The sequence below is a fragment of the Cnephaeus nilssonii genome (genome assembly GCF_951640355.1).
Source record: "Cnephaeus nilssonii genome assembly, chromosome: 2".
NCBI lineage: Eukaryota > Metazoa > Chordata > Mammalia > Chiroptera > Vespertilionidae > Cnephaeus > Cnephaeus nilssonii.
In genome coordinates, this window is record NC_137073.1 from 41854101 (window position 1) to 41872466 (window position 18366).

The following is an 18366-nucleotide window of genomic DNA, read 5'->3' on the forward strand; positions in this document are numbered from 1 at the left end:
TGTTGACTTCCTATTACCTAAGCTGCACACTAGAATCAAACAGTTGGACACGCAACCAACATGAGACTGGAGAGAGATACCATCGGCAGATTAAGTCCGTATAGGAATGTTTTATTAATCAAATATATTTACATGTCTTGGTCAATTATCTCTAAGAGTGTGCCTGTTTTTCATTTAAACATAATGTAATCCCATAGATTCTATCATAAGAGTCCAGCTGCATGCATGATCTCATGGGTCCTTTGTAGTTTTTTTTTTTTAAAGATGTGTGTTTAATAGAGCTAAACAACATAAGCACATTGTTTCCCATTCTAACGGCAGGATAATCATTCTCGTCATACCAGTGACCCGTGGAGTCAGTGCCCTCCCACCCACAGTGAGCTTCTCCTCATTCTCTTGACTGACTTACTGAAACTTTCCAAACCTCAGAAAACTGAAATAGAGCACTAACCCTAGACATTTTATGTGGTAGGAAGATGGAGAGAGACATATTTCTATTCCAGTGGGGGACCATTTACAGTAGTTTAAATGAGTATATTAAGGTAATTTACACAATGCCTTGATAGCATCTAAGTGTCACACTTCTATTAGCATACTATTCAGCTAGATTTGCCTTCCCCTTAATATAACAAAATAAATGGACTTGGGGACATCAGGTTTCCAAAATTACTTTGCTTTTCTGAGCCCAAGTTTTCCTTAGTGTGAGTCACCACCTTGGTCTCTGCATGTGTACCAAGAGGAACCCTCTTTCTCAGAGTATAACTTCCCAGGAAAAGAATTATGCCTCTATTTTTGCTATTTCATCTCTCCAAGTTGGAAGAAACCTGAGTATGTGTCCCAGCTTGTTCAATGAAAGTAAAGTCTACGAGGGTTGTTTTTCTCGTTAGAGAATGCTTGCAAGGGGACCAGCAGGGACTGTGAGTTGGTGGACATTTGGTCTGAAATGGCTGTTCTCATGGACATGTGGTGATCACCTGCTGTGACAGGATTTTTTTTTTTTTTTAGCTCCAAAGAGTTCTGCTGTAGAAATATATCTCCAGCTTGCTGAAGTTTATATCAAGATTGTTTTCAGTTGGGAGTGCTGTGCCAAGCATTGGGGGAGAAAGGCAGCAGCAGGGATGCTTCGAAAGGCAGGAAACAGGAAATACCAACGGGAGCCCATCCTGTTTGACGGACAGGGAAAACGTGTTCATCCTTTTCATAAACAAATGTGCCCGTTAGAATCCGAATTTGGACAAAAGTAGCATACAATGTGGTTTCCATGCCATGGTGAAGAACTTCCTTCTAGTAAAGTCAGGTCATAAAGAAATTTTGTGAACTAACTTTTTGAATGCATCTTACAAATAGTCTCGTCTAGACTGAGCCTAAGACCTTGAACTGGCTCCTTGAGTGCCTCATTCATGGAACTGCATGACCTGTGCCTTGGACAAACCAAACCTGACCCCAGGCTTTCTATCTCAGCGCTTTAAACCAACAGGCAAACAGCATAAGCTCATAGTCTTAATGGACACAACTACATAATTACTCCATTGATGCCCGAAAAGGCCCTCACTTAGCATTCAGTCAGAACAAAGACAGACAACTAGATTCCACTTAGCCTTGTTCAGGATGCGTCTTCACTTGTCAATAGTGTTCAAGCCTCGTTCTTCATTTTTGGCCACTGCCCAGCATCACCTGCCTTCCTGCCTGGTGCCATTTGTCCTAATGTGTGATCACATACTCGAGAGGATTTGTTTTCTTTTAATGTGGAATTTTGGCTACATAGTTAGAAAAATAAAAGCAATTCCTGCCAGCAATGGGGTGTTTGACACACTGCTGTCCAGCCGCACAGATTTGAAGATTACAAAATCAGCAACTACAAGGACATATATTTTAAGAGTATTTTAGCATTAAGGATAGCATGGTTTCCCCAAACGCATTTACAAGTAAATTATACTTGTGTTTATTTTTAAAAGCTCTCGTTCTCAGAAAATAAACTTTGAATAAGGAAGTATTTTCCCTTTGAAAAGTTACTATCATGTGGTTTTGGAGGGGGGGGGGAAATAAAGAATCGGCTAAGAGCAGATTAAGTATATATGTGAAAGGGGTAATGATAGTATCTTTGTCACAGAGTAATTGAGGGTTAAATGAAATAATCCCTGTAAAGCACTTAGAACAGTGCCTGACAGTAATTGCACTGTATACGCTGCTGTCGTTATTATCATCCCCATCTACTCGGAGGGAATACACTCAGACTTCATTTTTCCATTAAAATTTATGCAACAGATACTTTCATAATTCTAAATACAGTGGTAGCTTCTCAATATATAGGGACGATGATTCGATAGTTTTATGTCTTTGCTCTGTTTTCTGATTGACATTTTTATCATTGTTCATATTGATCTGATGCAACATCTGACATTCATTAATTAAAAGAAGAACCGAAATACATACTTTAAATGTTAAACACAACCATGGATTACAGGCTAAACATCTGTAGCAAGGCTTCCACAGATAGAGCAATATTCTTTTCAGTTTGGCTCTCTGCTCAGTTATACCTGACAGCTGGTCTGGGCTTGTAGAATTTAATCTTGAGAAGGCCTGAACTATGTGGCTCTTCCCGGGACTCTGCTGTTTTGTGGTAGTTCGGAGAAGTGCCCGTGATGGGAGAGCCTCAGACCCTTGGGGAGATAAGTACCCAAACATCTAGTCACTTCATCAAATGTCTCCAAACCTCTTCACCTTGAAAGGATCCTGCCAAACAAATGACATTTCTGGAACTTGCTGTTACCACTTAGAGCAGCATAGCTCTTAGGATCTTTCAAGATTTGGTGTCAGAAATTCACAAAGGCTGTGGGAAATAAAATTAAATGCACAGGAAGGAAAGAAACAGAAGCTAACTTTTTGGAAAGTGTGCTTATTTCGTTTATTTGTTATTCCTGGCCTGGTCTCTGCAGGCACATGTTAGCCTTAATATGAGAATGACCGGTTTGCTCCACGCAACCCACCGACCCCAGGCTGTCCTGGAAATGCCCTACTTTGTGCCATGTTCCCCATTTTAAACAACTCAACAGATACTGCATTTCACTTTTTAAATTCATGCAAAACAAATATATAAGGTGTGCCCCCCAAAAATGCATACACACTTTAATAGCTGATAACTCACTTAATTTTCACTCCTTTTCAAGTTTAACTGATTTGAAATAGTGGGTAAAGCCAGACTAAGCTTTGCACAAAGAAAATTTGTAATAAAGTGCCATAGACTTTTTTATGGGGATACATGAAAGATAAAGTTTAGGGTTCAAAACTGGCAGCAGTCCACAAATTGAGGGCACACAAATACCGAACGAAATGACTCCTGATGTTTGCGATTCCATTGCTTCGCGTTACCAGTCAACAGCGTCTGGACCAGAACGGTCATCAGTTTGAAAACAGGCATTGACAAAAAAAAAAAAAATACTGTACATCCTTTTAAATTTTGAAGGTGAACTGTATGTTAATAAACACTGACTTTATAATAATTCAAAGTGCTTATTCTTTGGGGGGACACCCTGTAGTAATAGTGCGACTTCTAATACGAAAAGCAATGAAATACTAGTTGTTGGGTTTTTTGGGTTTCTTTTTTACAAGAACAACTCCTTATAACCAATGACGAGCAATGAACTTTGCAACGATGCACCAGAGACCTGGGGCCTCGGAGGGCCATGCTGCTGAAGAGGAAGATCCTCTAGTTTTCGTGCATAAAGAGCTTAAAAAGCCAAAACTTAACCAAAGCTGCTAATTTTAAATCGAAGGCGAATGCCCACTGACTGTGCTCGCTGAAGCACCTGCTTGCAAGGTAGGCAGCCCCACCTCTGGAAGCACCGCGGGCACACACCGGGGCCAGGGCTGCATTGCCCTGAGCAGTCCCGGGAGGCTCCTCAGACCCAGGCAGGTCTGCAGCTCCTTCCCAGCCCTGTCCCCTTTCTTACCTTATCACTGGAATAGGGTCATAAAACCCCTACAACCCTGGCCCTAATCCTAGGATCTTGATATTGTTGCTAAGAACCCATAGCCCAGGGAGTCAACCAAAACCAATCAAGTCGTGCATCTTAATTTGTTTTGAAATATGCTCCCTTCTGATCCTCAGCAGAGCGTACATCTCTCTAATCCCACAGGAATACCTGTAACTTCACTGAGACAATGGTCCTAGGACTAAGATACTCATGCTGCCAGCCTACCACTGCCGGGGAGAACATGATTTCCTCACAAATAGTCACTTGAGTAATGCTGCTTAATAGCAAGCACCTAGAGTGGGATCTTATACAAATCAAGAGTTCAGTACATGTTTCTTGAGTAAATTAATAAGACAATGAACCAATTGACTGATGGGAAAAAACTGGAGGAGTTGGTACATGTTTGTAAATCTTTGCGTAGCTTGACTAGAATGAAGTTTTTCTAAGGTGCAATCCAATAAATTGTAAGCCCTGTGAAGACAGAAGTGGTATCATAATCTTTTTCTATTATTAAAAAGAACAGTTTCCCCCATAAGGCTAACCCTTGCCTGAACATTCAGTAACTATCTACTAATTGAATCAAATTATATAAATTACACAAGACTTAGTTTTATAGCTTTCATTACCCACACAGTAACTTTATAAAAGCATAGGTACTGTGGGGGGGGGGGGGGGAGGAGGAGTCATTTTTAACAATAAAAACAACCAAAATGAAATCATATGCATGATGTCCTGGGGAAAATCTTCAGCTTTGCTAAGATTATTGAGCTATTTTTAGAAATGTGATGTCTGCAGCCCCACCCCTCATCCTCTACATCTCCACTTCTCTGTGGCATTACTCTCTGGTTTAGACTCAGAGCTAGACTAACGAGCATGTGCTGTGATGGTAGGTCTTATTCCGGGGAGAGGGGGGAACCTGTCTCCATTGATCGAAAAGGGCGAAGAGATTGCTTCAAACTCTGTCTCCATCTCATCTTGGCTATCCTCCCTTTTCCTCAGTGACTCGGAGCACTTATTCTCTTTATGCCATGATTCATTAGAAAGTCGTTAAGAAGGGGGACCGGCAAATCTTTATTTATTTATTTATTTTTTTTTATTTTTTTTTTTTTCCGGCAAATCTTTAGAACTGCATTTTCTACCACTGTTTACAGTGGCCCAAGGGAATATCTGCCAATTTTACATAGAAAACGCTGAAGCAATTGTTGGGCGGTTTTAAGAAAAAAAAACCCTCCCCACAACATACTTCAACTAAAAGCATTGGGACTCCATGATATCAGTACCTGCCTCAAGGCCCCAAGTCAATGTGCAGTGAAGGCCTGTCTCATGGACAGACGGCCTTGGCTGTCTGCTACCCCCTGGCAATGGCCCAGCAATGGGAAAGCTGTGAATGTACCCTATTTTCTAAAATATTTTTCTAACCAAATTTGGGAGACAATACATGCCAAAACTTTCTCTTACTAATAAAGGAGAGAAACAAACTTAACTGGACCCAAAAGCTAGAAGAATCTTTTTGTACAGAGGTTACTGCCATATTAAGTCAAACTTGGGATCAGATGGGAAAGCCATTGGAGTGGAAGAGACTATTGCTATGAAAACCCTCCCTGTGCCAGATATCAAGAGCAAAGTGAAGGCTTCCCATGCTTGCAGGGGGAGGAGCTCAGTGGGGTGCATTGTGTTCAATTATAAAAGGGGGCAAATGATTGAACTAATTTTTCTCGCAGGAAAAAAATATTAGGAACATACAGGTGGAACCCCTTATTATTTTAAAAAGGTACAACCAATTGTTTTAACCTTAATAAACGGAACAGCTTGCTTATCTGTGCAGCCCATCTGTCACTGTCTCTCAGGTTTGGGTTGATATGGCTACATACTCTTTCCACCCTTCCCATTGCCACACGTTGCTGGCAAATGCCTCCATCACTTCAGGCAAGGAGCTTCAGAGAGAAACCTTTCAATCAGCCACAGTCACACAGCTTACTATTTGCATGATAAGAAGCCAACCGGGAGGGAGTTGTAGGTAAATGACTTGAGAATGGACATAGGAAGTCAGAATTTGTCACGTTCCTTTTGGGGGCCTATCATCACATACATGTAAATTACAAACACAACCAGCGGAGCCCTGTTTTACTCCATTCTGAATTTGGCAATGGTGCCAAGGGATGGGGAAGCAAAATTAAAAGGGGAGGAGGATTTTCTGAGAACCAAATACATGATGATCCATCAAACTGAACCAGGTGGTCTCCTTCCTTTCAGTGGTCAGTTCAGTGACGTGTCTCACATTCTTGTTGAGAGAAGACAACGGGAGGCCTAAAAAGACAAGGAGATCCTCAAAAGGCAATGTTTGTTACCAGGCGACCAAGAAATCTACAGAGAGATTGCTACTGTTAACGAAGCATTCTAGATGGAGCAGTTTTATCTGCACTGGCCATCAAGGTAGACTCAGTCTCTGAGATGCTACTGTGAACTAATAGACAAGAGGACAGAAGCCGCTGTTTCTTCCAGAAGTTGAATCATTTCATGTAAGATGATCCAATTTATGGAACATCATTGTTGAATTACCAAAAGCCTCGCTGAAGTTAAACTTACTTTCCTAGCACTCAATCCAGAAGTCGTGAAATTGTGTACACCATTCTCCCTTTCAATGGCTCAGTGCTGAGAGAAGAATATTACCCAGGGCCACAGGAGAATAAAAGGTAATTTCCATTGATAAATTTAGCTTTTTCCCGGGCAGGCTGTTCTAACCACAGTCCTCTCTGTGGCTCTCAACGTTTCCTTGTCTAGGTTCCTTGCGCCTGTTTCTGCAGGAAAGCTCCCTGCACACCCAGGAGGGTCTATGAGGAAGGAAGATGAAACTGCCCTACAGGGCCCTGACAATGGGGCCTGGCACTATTTTTCACGTATTCAACACTTCCACAGACACAACAACGACAACAAATTACGTGAAGCCTAGTACCTTATATTCAGCCTCATACCGAAGAACTTTTATTTTTGTGGGGTTTTTTTTTTAAGCTAAAATGGTATTGAAAACAAAATTTTCTCCACTAGCTGCTTCAGAACAATATACTGTATTATGAAGCTCCGTACATTTTACATGTTTTTGAAACAGGACAAAGTAAGTCCCCCATTTTTTTTTTCCTTGAATGTTGACGCTTAAACCATTTTCTTCCACTTCCAGGCTCTTCTGCATCAAGACCAGGCCGTTGGATGGAAGGAGCCACGTGACAAGCGCAGGAAGAGTGAGTGCGGAAAACACAGAATGGGATGCCTGTGGGGCTGAAGGGGGCACTGACCGACCGGGCGGACGCTCTCGCTTCTGTTTCCACGGGCCCCGCCGGGCCGCCCGCGCAGGGCCAGGCCAACCCGAAACGGCAGGAAGAAGGGCTGTACAATGGGTCCCCTTGGATCATGCTACTAAAAAAAGGTGCAACGAGAAACAAGTCCCTGTGCATTCTTAGTCACAACTGTGGGCAGAAGAACCCATACGATTCCTCCCTTTGGTATTAAATAACAGTTTAGAAAAGCTTTTTAGAAACAAAGCAAATACATGGTGGGGCTGGACAGGTGGGCCATCCCAGGTTAGTTGTCCACTGAAATGAGTCTCATCCCTAGTCATAAATAAATAATCTCTTCCCCGGTCTGACTTCCACGCCGGGATCGATATCTCTTAACATCTTACTTATTTTATTACTGCTTTTGGTTTTCTGGGACTGATTGAAAGTTGCTCCGAGGAAATCTTTGGTTTTGCTTAAGTGTCCGTGACATTTAATCATGACTTTCCTTGCAGTTTAATTCCAACCAGTCAATCAGTTAATCCACTTCGATTGATTCTGGGCTCTCGGTGATTGGCTTGCACTCATTGGGCATCCGCTGGTGCCGGCTCAGCTGGGTGGCCTGCGTGAAGCTCCTCTCACACCTCTCGCACCTGGTGGAGGCAAGAGAGAAAATTGAGACCAGGGAGCGGGGCCCGCAGGGTGATGGGCGTCCTCTCATCCTGCCTAATCAGAACAGACACTCCAAAGTGGCTTCAGATTTCCCCGGCTCAAGAGGTTTAATTGGTGGCTCCTTCCAAGGCCTGGACGCCTGTGATGGGACAAAGCCCGTCTGATGCAGAACAGAGGGATCTGTCAATAGGCGGGGGAAGGTGATTTCTCCAGAGAGCCCTGTCCTGCTGCAGCTCTGATCACTGTCAGTTCAAATAGATAAAGAACAAAAAGAGATTTTTAGGAGTGAGCCATCAAAGCAGCAGCTTGTCTCCAGTTTTCTGCTCCGTAACCCGAAAGAGAAATTGATGACAAATAAAATTTCACCTGCTGCTCATTTAAAATCGGGAATTCAACTTCCCTCAAAACAGCAGCCAAGGGGCGAGCCTCTTGGCGTTTGGAAACCAGAGGAAGGAATACATTAGTCTGCGGTGGTGAGGCGGGTGGTGTGGGCAGTTGCTTTTGTGCAGAAGTTTGTTCTAGTATCGCAGCCCAACCAAACTCAGGATTAGCACAATGTTTGTGGTTGGGTAGGGCCTCAAAAAACCTGAAACGAACCTATGATTGTGTGGGTCAAGAAGTTCACCTCTCCCCAAAGTACAGTCATAGAATATCCTTGCGGGCCTTAATGAAGGGGTGGTGTGTCTGATGAGAAACCTGGTTTCACACCTCAAGACTATTTCCTCTCCTTAACTTAACAAAAAAGATTATAATCAAGGAACCATGGGCCTGACCTATCTCCCAGGCAACACACATTACTAACTTGATGGCTATTCAATCTAACACACACACACACCCCTAATGGTGGCTTCTAGTTTTTCTGTGATGATTGGTGTTACTGGCTGGTTGTCTATGATTGTACACACACACACACACACACACACACACACACACACACACACAATGGCAGCAAGCTGGACCCAGTCAGTGACTTCCTGTCACTACCCTGCTTGCCTGGGCAGCCTGGAGCAGTGGCCAGGCACTCTCTTAGGGCATAGTAGCCGCCTCAGCCATCCCCTTAACGTCCTCTCTTCAAACCTTTGAAGGAAAGATATTCAGGAGAGCTGCAGACAACAGTCTCTCTTTTCAATAACACAACCTTTGGTCCTGGGGTCCCTGCATAATTGGGAATGTGGCAGAAATCATCATGAGAAAAAGTCCGCATTGCCCTATCCTGTGCCCGAGTCTTGTTATTTGGTGAGCAGTCCCCTCTTTCTCCTTCCTTTTTAGTAAAGTATGCAAAATCCCCTGCCATGGGAATGATCACCTATAAAAATAGAGCACGCCATTCGCCCTGGAGATTCCTGCACCTTTATGAGTGGTGGGAGGCTGGCGCTTGACCATCAGGCGGGGCTTTTTCAAGGCCCCTATGCCAGCTGTGTGTGGCAGGGTGAAGAAGTTGCGTTTCTTTCAGGGAATATTTTTAGCAGCCTGTTCCACTGTTAAAAACTGCACTGTGATCTTGACAAATGTATAATGTCAGCTTTAATGTATCAGACCTCTCAACTCAATGAAAATAACTCAGAAGTATTGACCAGCTAATGATTTTTGGTGTATTCATTAACGTCCACGGGCGGCTCATCCCCTCTCCAGAGCTCCTGAAGTGCTGATGACATGTTAGTGAATTGCTGATTGTTTATTAGAAAACTGATTAGTTCCTGGATTAGTGTGTCAAAATATACTACCTTTCACTGCTTGACAAACTTTCAAATTATTATAGTCCTCTTTTTTTTTTATTATTTCAAAGCTCTAGAATCAATTTCGATGAGAGCAGAACAGGTGGGACAATTATGAGGCATGACAATTGACCTGGCTCATACTTTTGCACTTCTAACCTTGTGTATTAGAATATAAAGGAGTCAAAAGGAGGAAGTCTCATATTTCATAGAAGGCAAAAGTGTATGTGGATATGTAATATGTAAACATCCAGATTGGACAAAGACATTAAAAGGAGAATTAGGCGTTTCTCACATGTTTGCCTAAATGCCTCACAGATCTTTACTCACGAAACAGTTTGTGGTAATAGTCAGGAATTTTACGAAGTCAGATCTAGCCATCCCATGAGACAATTACTGAAACTTCATCTTTAGTGCCATCTGCCCACAAGTGTGAGTAAAAACACACTCAGAGCCAGGCTACTAGAAATATCTATGTGGTTTGGGAATTAGAAGAATACAATTTGTATTACTGAGGAAGAGAGCTAGATATAAAAATATTTTTAAATAATGGAAGGACTTCAGTTTTATGTATATCATCTTTAATCTTAGAAAAATTTCCTTCACAAGTTATTTTCATAGCTTAATAACACTCATCAGAAGGACAGATTCAATGCAAATACCTAGGTTCTAGCAGGTCAGATCTGGACGTCGGCTGGGTTGGCATTTAACCCTGAACTACAATCCCAGACGCACGACTGTGCATGGGTGCCTCTAAGCCTGGGCTTCATGCAGGGGAGCAGAAGGAGGAGGAGAGAGAGATGCAGGCAATGAGCTGGGAGCAAAGAAATGTTCTTGCACACAGGGTCCTCTTCCTCGTGATGACGTCACGGCCTTGAAGGGACATCGCAGGAACAGTGAAGTGGAAAGGCGTCCAAATAGTTCAGCAAAGAGAAAGTCCCCAACTTCCTACCAGTATGGGTCTCTTAACTGGACTTGATTTCCTTTTAGATTTGAGATCATTCTTTACTTACTGTGATGGTTGACTGGATTATAGGTACAGGGAGTTTAACAATTACCATCTGAAATTGACAGAGATGCAAAATAATGTCAAGTTCTGTTCCTTTCTGTGCTACAACCCGTCAAAAAATTCTTTACGAGCCAAACCGAACTGCACAGGGCTTCATACATATGATGTGCTCAATGCATTTTTACTGATGTGCGTTTTGCTTTGATTTTGCCTAGTTCTTATTAAAGTATTAGCTGCTCTCTGGAATATCCTTTGATTTTTTTTAAAATACTGAGCCAAACTGTCTTTACTTAAGGCAAAATGGAGTGATGAGTATTGCCCCTGCGTCTAACAGATGAAGAGAAGAGCTTCTCCTAGGACACATCCTGGGCTTCCCAGGCACAGAGCCAGGCGGGAAGCAGCTCGCGGGGATCCTTCCAGGCACAGCAACCTCCCTGAAATCCTGCAAGATTGCGTTTAGTAACAGAGAAGGAGAAAGGATTTGTCATTGCAAAGAATACGCTTTAGACTGCCAACTTCCTTCTTTATTTCCTTCCTTTTTTTCAATAAAGTGCTTGGCAATTGCTGTTAAATGAAATGATGTCTTGCTTTTGTTTCTCGTTCTCCATGACTTCCAGTCTCACAATACAAACTGAAAGCCAAGACCTTTAATATCATCCTTGATATGCATTTTTTCCTATGTGCTCCTGTATCTTTAAAATTCTAAGTCTATAGCAGGTTAGCTACCCGACAGACCTTGGGGGATGGAGGCTTTCAGTGGGAATTCAGCCCATCAGACTGTGAGGCAAAGCCTGGAATGTGACCGATCCCTTAGACCAAATCTTCTCCAGCCTTCTCTGGGTGGCAATAATCTTGATCTGCCTTAAAAAACCAAGTCGCAGCAGAAGATTTTAGAGGTTGGGAAGATGTGGCAGGTTCCATCTGACCTGACCCCTGGGAATTCTGTGAAGGCCTCCTGGGCCCTGGGTGGGTAGGACAAGTGGGAGACTGAGCCATTTGGGGCATCTATTTGGAAGCTGCCCAACATGGAGAGTTTAGGGTTGTGTATCTTTTACAAGATTCTTTTCCTTCTTTGCAACATTGTTTAAGCCAATACCCATTAGTTGAAGTAGTAAAATTAACTGTTGTGGTGAAACCCATTTTATTGACTAATCTGCAAGAAAAGTTTTTTTGAATGTTTGTTTTATAAGCTTGTAAAAGGACATCTTCATAATATTTACAAATGTCCATGGGACGGAAATCCATGAGCTGTGTTGGAAGATCCCCAAAACTCCCTTGGGATAGTTCAATCCTGACCGATCCGTTTGTATATACTTTAGGACTTGGCTCTCCACTTCCTAGAAGATGTTAAAATTTTGCACTTATAAAAGAAGCGTACACTCAGTTCTTCCCATAGGAATATATATAAGTTAAAAAATGCCTACAGCATGTGGCTAATCTTAATAAGAGTACTAACAGGAGCAGAAGGAACTAAACATACACATAGAATCTAATCCACCCAACTCTGGCTATTTGCCCCCCCCCCCGCCCCCCAGATGAAAGTAGGTTATGGTCACAAAAGCATACGTTTAGAAAAGAAGAAGATAAAATTGCTAAAGCCCTTCAAGAGAGTACCCTGATGAATTAAAAGTAAGTTAAAATGGCAACTCTATTGGAAACATGACAAAAACAGGATGTTAAAGAAAAAAAATTGAGTGGAGTCAACGAGGTTACACATAAGTAACACCTTAACATTAATAGAAATCTATTTCCCATTTTGACCCTGAAACCCCTTCAATTAATTACTAAAATCTATTTACACAGCAACAAGATAAAAATCAATCTGATCCTGGCACTGTGTCCGTCTGGCTGCCCTCTGCACTATGAGGGCCAGAAAGACTGTCAGTCCTGCGTCTCTTTTGAAAAGCTCTCTTGCTCTAAGGCTCTCGGGGAGCGGAGCCACGGTCACCTTCCACATCCAGAGCAGTGGGGAAGCCAGAGTCTGTGACCCCCTGAGGGTCAGGCCTGAGGGCAATGCAGAGCCCACCTTGCAGGACACACACACCCGCAACAGGGAACTCTAGGGCTGTGCTAACCCATCTGGTCCTTAAGGAGACTTAAAAGACCTTTGGGCTAGCTCAGACCCAGACGTCACCGCGTGGCTGGCATTAGTGCAGGCTCGATTTGAAAACCCATTCAGTCCCCTTAGTCAGATGTCTTTACACAGTAATCAAGCAGCACCCACATACAAAGACGGAAATTAAAACTATTTTTATTATCCATGTCATAAATTAAACCACAATGGAAAACAGTGAAAGATAATGAGTGAAGGTGACTGATTCATGGGGAGTTGAGTGCAGATGACAGCCTTTTAGGAGCTCCTCCCTCGCTGGCAGAACAGAGGTGGCAGGATCACGACCAGCAGGACTCTGCCACCCTGAGCCGAGCCCGGACGCAGACTGAGCGCCAGGGCAACCACCACACCTGGAGGTCCTGAGGGGAACACATGGGTAATGAGAGCCTGGAAAGGCTCCTTGGCTGATACTGAGCCGGGGGATTAGTCCTACTGCCTGAATCATTTCCTTTCGTGCTTGGTCTTGTCCTACAGAAGGTAAATAGGCTATACATCTATGCCCTTTTCATTTCCCTTCTTAACCAGGGGAAGCCACTATGGTAAATAAGTAAAGAGAGATGTCAGAGGGTAGAACAGAAAAGAGTCCATTACACAGAGAGTAGAAAAGGCTTTGAGATGACCGACCAGTCATCCACACTACTCCACAGTCCCAAGCCATCCACATGCTGGCTGGGCTACCAGAAACGTCTCTTTCCTTTGAATGCCTGGAAAACTCCTACTTATCCTTCAAAACACATCTTAGAAATAAAACAAAACAGAAACAGACTCATAGATGCGCAGAACAAACTGATGACTGCCAGGAGGAGGAGGTTTAGGGGGCTGGGTGTAAAAGGTGAAGGGATTAAGAAGTACAAATAGGTAGTTTTGTAATAGTCACTGGGATGTAAAGTACAGCATAGGGAATGGAGTCAATAATATTGTTATAACTATGTATGGTGCCAGGTGAGCACTTGAAATATGAGGAGATAGGAAAAACTTTGTAAAGTGCATGACTGCCTAACCACTCTGCTGTACATCTGAAACTAAAGCAAAATAACACTGAGTGGAAACTGTAATTGAAAAATAAAATTTAGGAAAAAAATACCCTGATATCATCTCCCATAAACAAAATTGATTACTCCACCTCTGCACTACCCTGAGACACTGTATATACACGTCTAATTGCATTTCATGTTTGCATCTTTCACTCTATGTGGTAATACTTGTTTATCAATTGGGCTTCCCCATAAACCATGAGGTCTTCAAAGGCTGGAGGGCTGAGTCTCACTCACCTTTGTATCTGTTGTGCCTCGAAGGGCGCCCAGTACAAAAGAAGGTGCTCAGTATTTGCCGAATGAATGAATATGGACATGAATGAATGAATGAATGAGTGATGGGCCATCTTGCACGATTCAGATGTCCACTGCTTTCTATATCAAGAAACAAACTCTCTCACTCAGCCAAAGCTCTTGGAATTCAGTCCCACTTCTTTCTACACTCCCTGAATCTTCAAGAACTCAGACATGCCCTATGTTTGGATTTTTCTTTTTCTTTTTTCACCAAAGTGGTAATGCTGATACAAAAGGCACACTAAAAATTGCAAGTTGGCTGCCATAATAGAGCTAAACCAAGAGGAGGGAAATAGTTCACCAGAATCCTACAGGGTTCAAGGTCCTCAAGAGATGTCCTAAATTGTGGCCATCTTGCTGATGGTCATGGGGCTTGCTGATGGCCGTAAGGTGGCACTCTGAAACTGAGCTCCCAGCTCCACTTCTAGAAGCATAGATCCACGGGAACTAGAAAGAATCTTAACATGACTTACACCTACTTCCTTATTTTACTGATTAGAAAACAGTCCCAGAAAGTTGGTCTCATGTCCAAGGTTGAACAGCTTGAGTGAGGATCAATGTATAGGTTTCCTGACCTCATTTTGCAGACAACAGCCACTAAACAAGTCGGTCCTTTTACAGCCTGGACATTGACCTTCCAAACAGCCTTCTCCACCCGCTGGCTGAGCCGGGCAGCACCGATCCGCCTTGTCTGCCGACTCCCGGAAAAGGCTAGGAGAAAGATGGGGTGAAAGGTTAGCCACCACTTACTTGAAGGGCTTTTCTCCAGTGTGGGTCCGGATGTGGTTGTTGAGGGTGGTGGCTCCGGCAAAGGCACGGCCACAGTAGCCGCACTTGAAAGGCCGGTCGCTGGAGTGAGTGACCACGTGGTTCCTCAGTTCTGAAGGCTGGGAAAAGGACTGGGAGCAGTGGCCGCACTGGTAAGGTCTGAAACAAACAAACAGACTGCCTGGTCATTGCTTTCCATGTGGGTCAGTGGACAGCAGTAACGTGAATCAAAGGCCCCCACTTTCTGGTGACGTTTTCTGTTTTGCATAGAACTTTGGCCACTAGGTTCCCGTGGCTTGTTGCCACAGGAACAAAATTCACGGAACTGCTGAGACATTAAGTCCCAAACGGTTATTTTTTTTTTTCTGGTATTAACTACCATTTCAAGAACCCCAACTTTCTTATTTCTATCCCTTCCCCCAGGCCAATGTTAATGTGTTTTGGGGGAGCACGGAGAGTACAGGCTTGATTAGCCAGCATCTTACAAGAGAAAATACATATTGTCTCTGATAATTCCATGGCACTTTTAACTTTTCAAGGGGGTTTAAAACCACTTATTTCGTTTAATCTTTACAATAATCCTCTGGGACAGGGAAAGCGTCCTTCTTATCTCTGTCAGTTCAGAAAACCGAGGATAAACTGTCCTCACAGGAAATAAGCTCTTGATGCCAAAGTCACTCTGGGGCAGTTGGACCTTATTCTAAGCGCCAGGTAAGCATGCAGGCACTTGTTTCCCCTATAATATTTCTCCGTTTGGGCCTTGTTCCTGAACTCCATTTCCCCTGGTTCATGTGGTAGAAGCGGTAAGTTATCACAGTTCAGAAATGACGGGATGCCACTGTGCCTGCAGAAGGGTGACTATGATGCAAAAGCAAATGGAAGGAAGTTGTGGCAAATACCTGATAATTAGCAAGACTGCCGGAGAACATTCTTTCCGGCTCCTGAGAATCAGATCAATTTTGGGTTTTCATAAAATACATTAAAATTCTATCTTCTCTACAGAAGTTTTTCTGCTTACTTCAGCAAAAGATGCCGAGTGATAGAAAACCTGGGCAGTTGTCACTGTCTGAAGCTATTTCATGTCATTCTTCGACAGGACTCCAATTTGTTTATCAACATTTTTGTTAGGAAGATTAAGAATCTGTCATGAGGGATATTAACAGCACTCATGAGCCCTGGTGTGCAGCTTGGACTTTCTGGCTACACTTAGAAAGCCAATGGTGCAAGTGGACTTAATTGTTCTACCTTTAACAAACACTTAAGCTCCCACGACCAGAAACCAAAATGTAAGGCTAGGAGACAATGGTGACCGAGCATGTACAACAATTCAATTAAGTGCAAAATAAAGTGGACCCTCTCATTTGTCAAGCGAAGTGCTTAATTGTGGCTACTTGCCTCACTGAACACAAATACCATTATTTTACCAGACTTCAGCATGCTGAGCACTGATTGTAGAATTTTTTAGCTTGATTAATAGTCCAGGATTGATCAATAACTCAATACTATACAATTTTAATTACTTACACTTAGAAATCTATTTAACTGCTCTCAAACAGGTTTCAAAGAAATATGTAAGAGTCCTTGATAAGGAGTTTATCAATCTTGACAAATTGCACACACATTTTATTATAATTATAAAATAATGCTTTGAAAGCCATTAAAATTATATGTAGATGAAAATGTCCTCCTGCCAAATCTCTTCTTTGTTATAACCATTAACTTTAAAGAGTTTTTCAAGAAATCATTCTCTCAGGGGTGAATTTTTTAAATGTTATTGAAGATTATAAATAAAATAATGCATTATTATATGCTATATCCACTGACAATTGATTTTTCTAATAGTAAAGGGACCATTAACATTTATTAGCCTCTGGTTATCTATTTTTAATAGCTATCACAATAAACAATAAGCCACTAAACAAAACCAATTAATCTTTTCTTTTCTTTTTCTAACTCTGCTGTCAGAAGTTGGGGTAATTTATTTTCTATCGTCAGAAGTCAATCCATTCTTTTTATGTCAACGGTCACAAAGATTTACAAAAACGACCACAGAGAGGCTTGGGTTGAATTCTTATATCAAGGTAATACCAATGAAAGGCAAATGGGATCCCAACACATCACCTCTACCCACCCAGCACCAGCCTGAGAGGTGTTTGTTAGGCATCTAGTGACCTATGTATGGCACAGCTTTTATTTTATTTTTTTAAATTTTTTGTTGTTTAAAGTATTACATATAGTAGTACATATATCTCCTTTATTTTTACCCATTGATCTTCTCCCACCCCCTATTGCATGCCCTCATCCCCCCCCGCCCAGTGTCTTGTGTCCATTGGCCGTGCTTATATGCATGCATACAAGTCCTTTGGTTGACCTCTTTGCCCCCCGCTCCCCAACACTCCCCAGCCTTCCCACTGTAATTTGACAGTCTGTTTGGTGCTTTACTGCATCTGTATCTGGCACAGCTTTTAAAACGTTGCAGAATTTAGCTTAGCGGAATGAAAAGGTCTAGAACAGGAAAAATAGGAGAGGTAAGTGCTACTTCAGCCTCTGGCCTCAATCAGCTGTGGGACTTGGACAAGTCACTCAACTTCCCTGACTGTATTTTTTCACCTCTCACCTCTGGTAAGGGGGGTGGACTGACCTAGACGCTCTCCTGCATCCTGTCATGCTCTGCTCCTGCTCTCAGAGGTGTGCCGCCTGCGATCTGTCCACGACACAGCTCACAGGAGACGGCATCAACAACATGATCTCCACCTGCCATCATGTGCACTAGCCAGTTCCCTATACATAGAGCTTCCCGTGTGTGTGTGTGTGTGTGTGCGCGCGCGCCACTTAAACTTACTTGGTAAACAGCTGCAAATCAGAGCAACAAGAAAACCTAGTACCAGAATGTAAGACCAAACCTTATTGCAGTTGATCTCAAAAAATCAAGTGGCAGCCTTTCTTCTTAGGTACCTTAAGGAATAAGATTTTAGACCGTAAGGTCACGTGCACCTGTACAGAAGTTGACTTTATGTAGAATTTAGAACTAAAATGTCTGCTCCACTTGCCAGTATAAAAACAGATTGTCTCTCTCAGCCTAGAAATCTACAGAAATTAGCCCTAAGAAAGCACAGAAGTTACGTAGTGAGTCAACAAGATCCCTTCTTTACCTGGATTGTCAATATTTCCTAAAAAAAAAAAAAAAAAATGAACGAAGAAAATGACCCAAAAAGTAATTTTAACACTGACTTCCTCCTCGGCTTTCATCTAAGGATGTAGGAAAACTGTCAAGACAGAATGAAACCCTCAAGCCCAAACGCAGGGCCTAGAAAACATCACTGCTGTGGAATCTCAAACCTCACAACTTCTTTGGGGACAGCTGGCCACAGGAGCGGAGACCCTGCATGCAAGTTCCCATGAGCATATCCTGATGCCTCACCTCTCAATTTACTGCGGGGGTGGTTGGGGACACAGGATCAATTGCCATTACTCAGCTTCTTATTCTGATGACTAACAGTCCATCAACTTTTCAAAGA

The 18366-nt window shown here is 42.7% G+C and overlaps 1 protein-coding gene across 5 annotated transcripts in view; it reads right to left on the reverse strand.

Moving 5' to 3' along the window:
• The window catches only part of PRDM6 (PR/SET domain 6), a 155219-nt gene that overhangs the window by 49805 nt on the left and 87048 nt on the right, over nt 1-18366 (reverse strand). For 2 of the 5 annotated variants that reach the window (XM_079783850.1, XM_079783851.1), the window contains 2 exons: nt 14831-15007; nt 6951-7896 (listed from right to left, as the gene is read on the reverse strand). In XM_079783850.1, coding sequence (XP_079639976.1) covers nt 7782-7896; nt 14831-15007 — 292 coding nt within the window. In that variant the 3' untranslated portion in view covers nt 6951-7781. Of the gene's footprint in view, nt 1-5963; nt 6282-6950; nt 7897-10267; nt 10692-14830; nt 15008-18366 lie in introns of those variants that run through there. The other 3 variants (XR_013814168.1, XM_079783853.1, XM_079783852.1) reach the window with 3 other exon arrangements.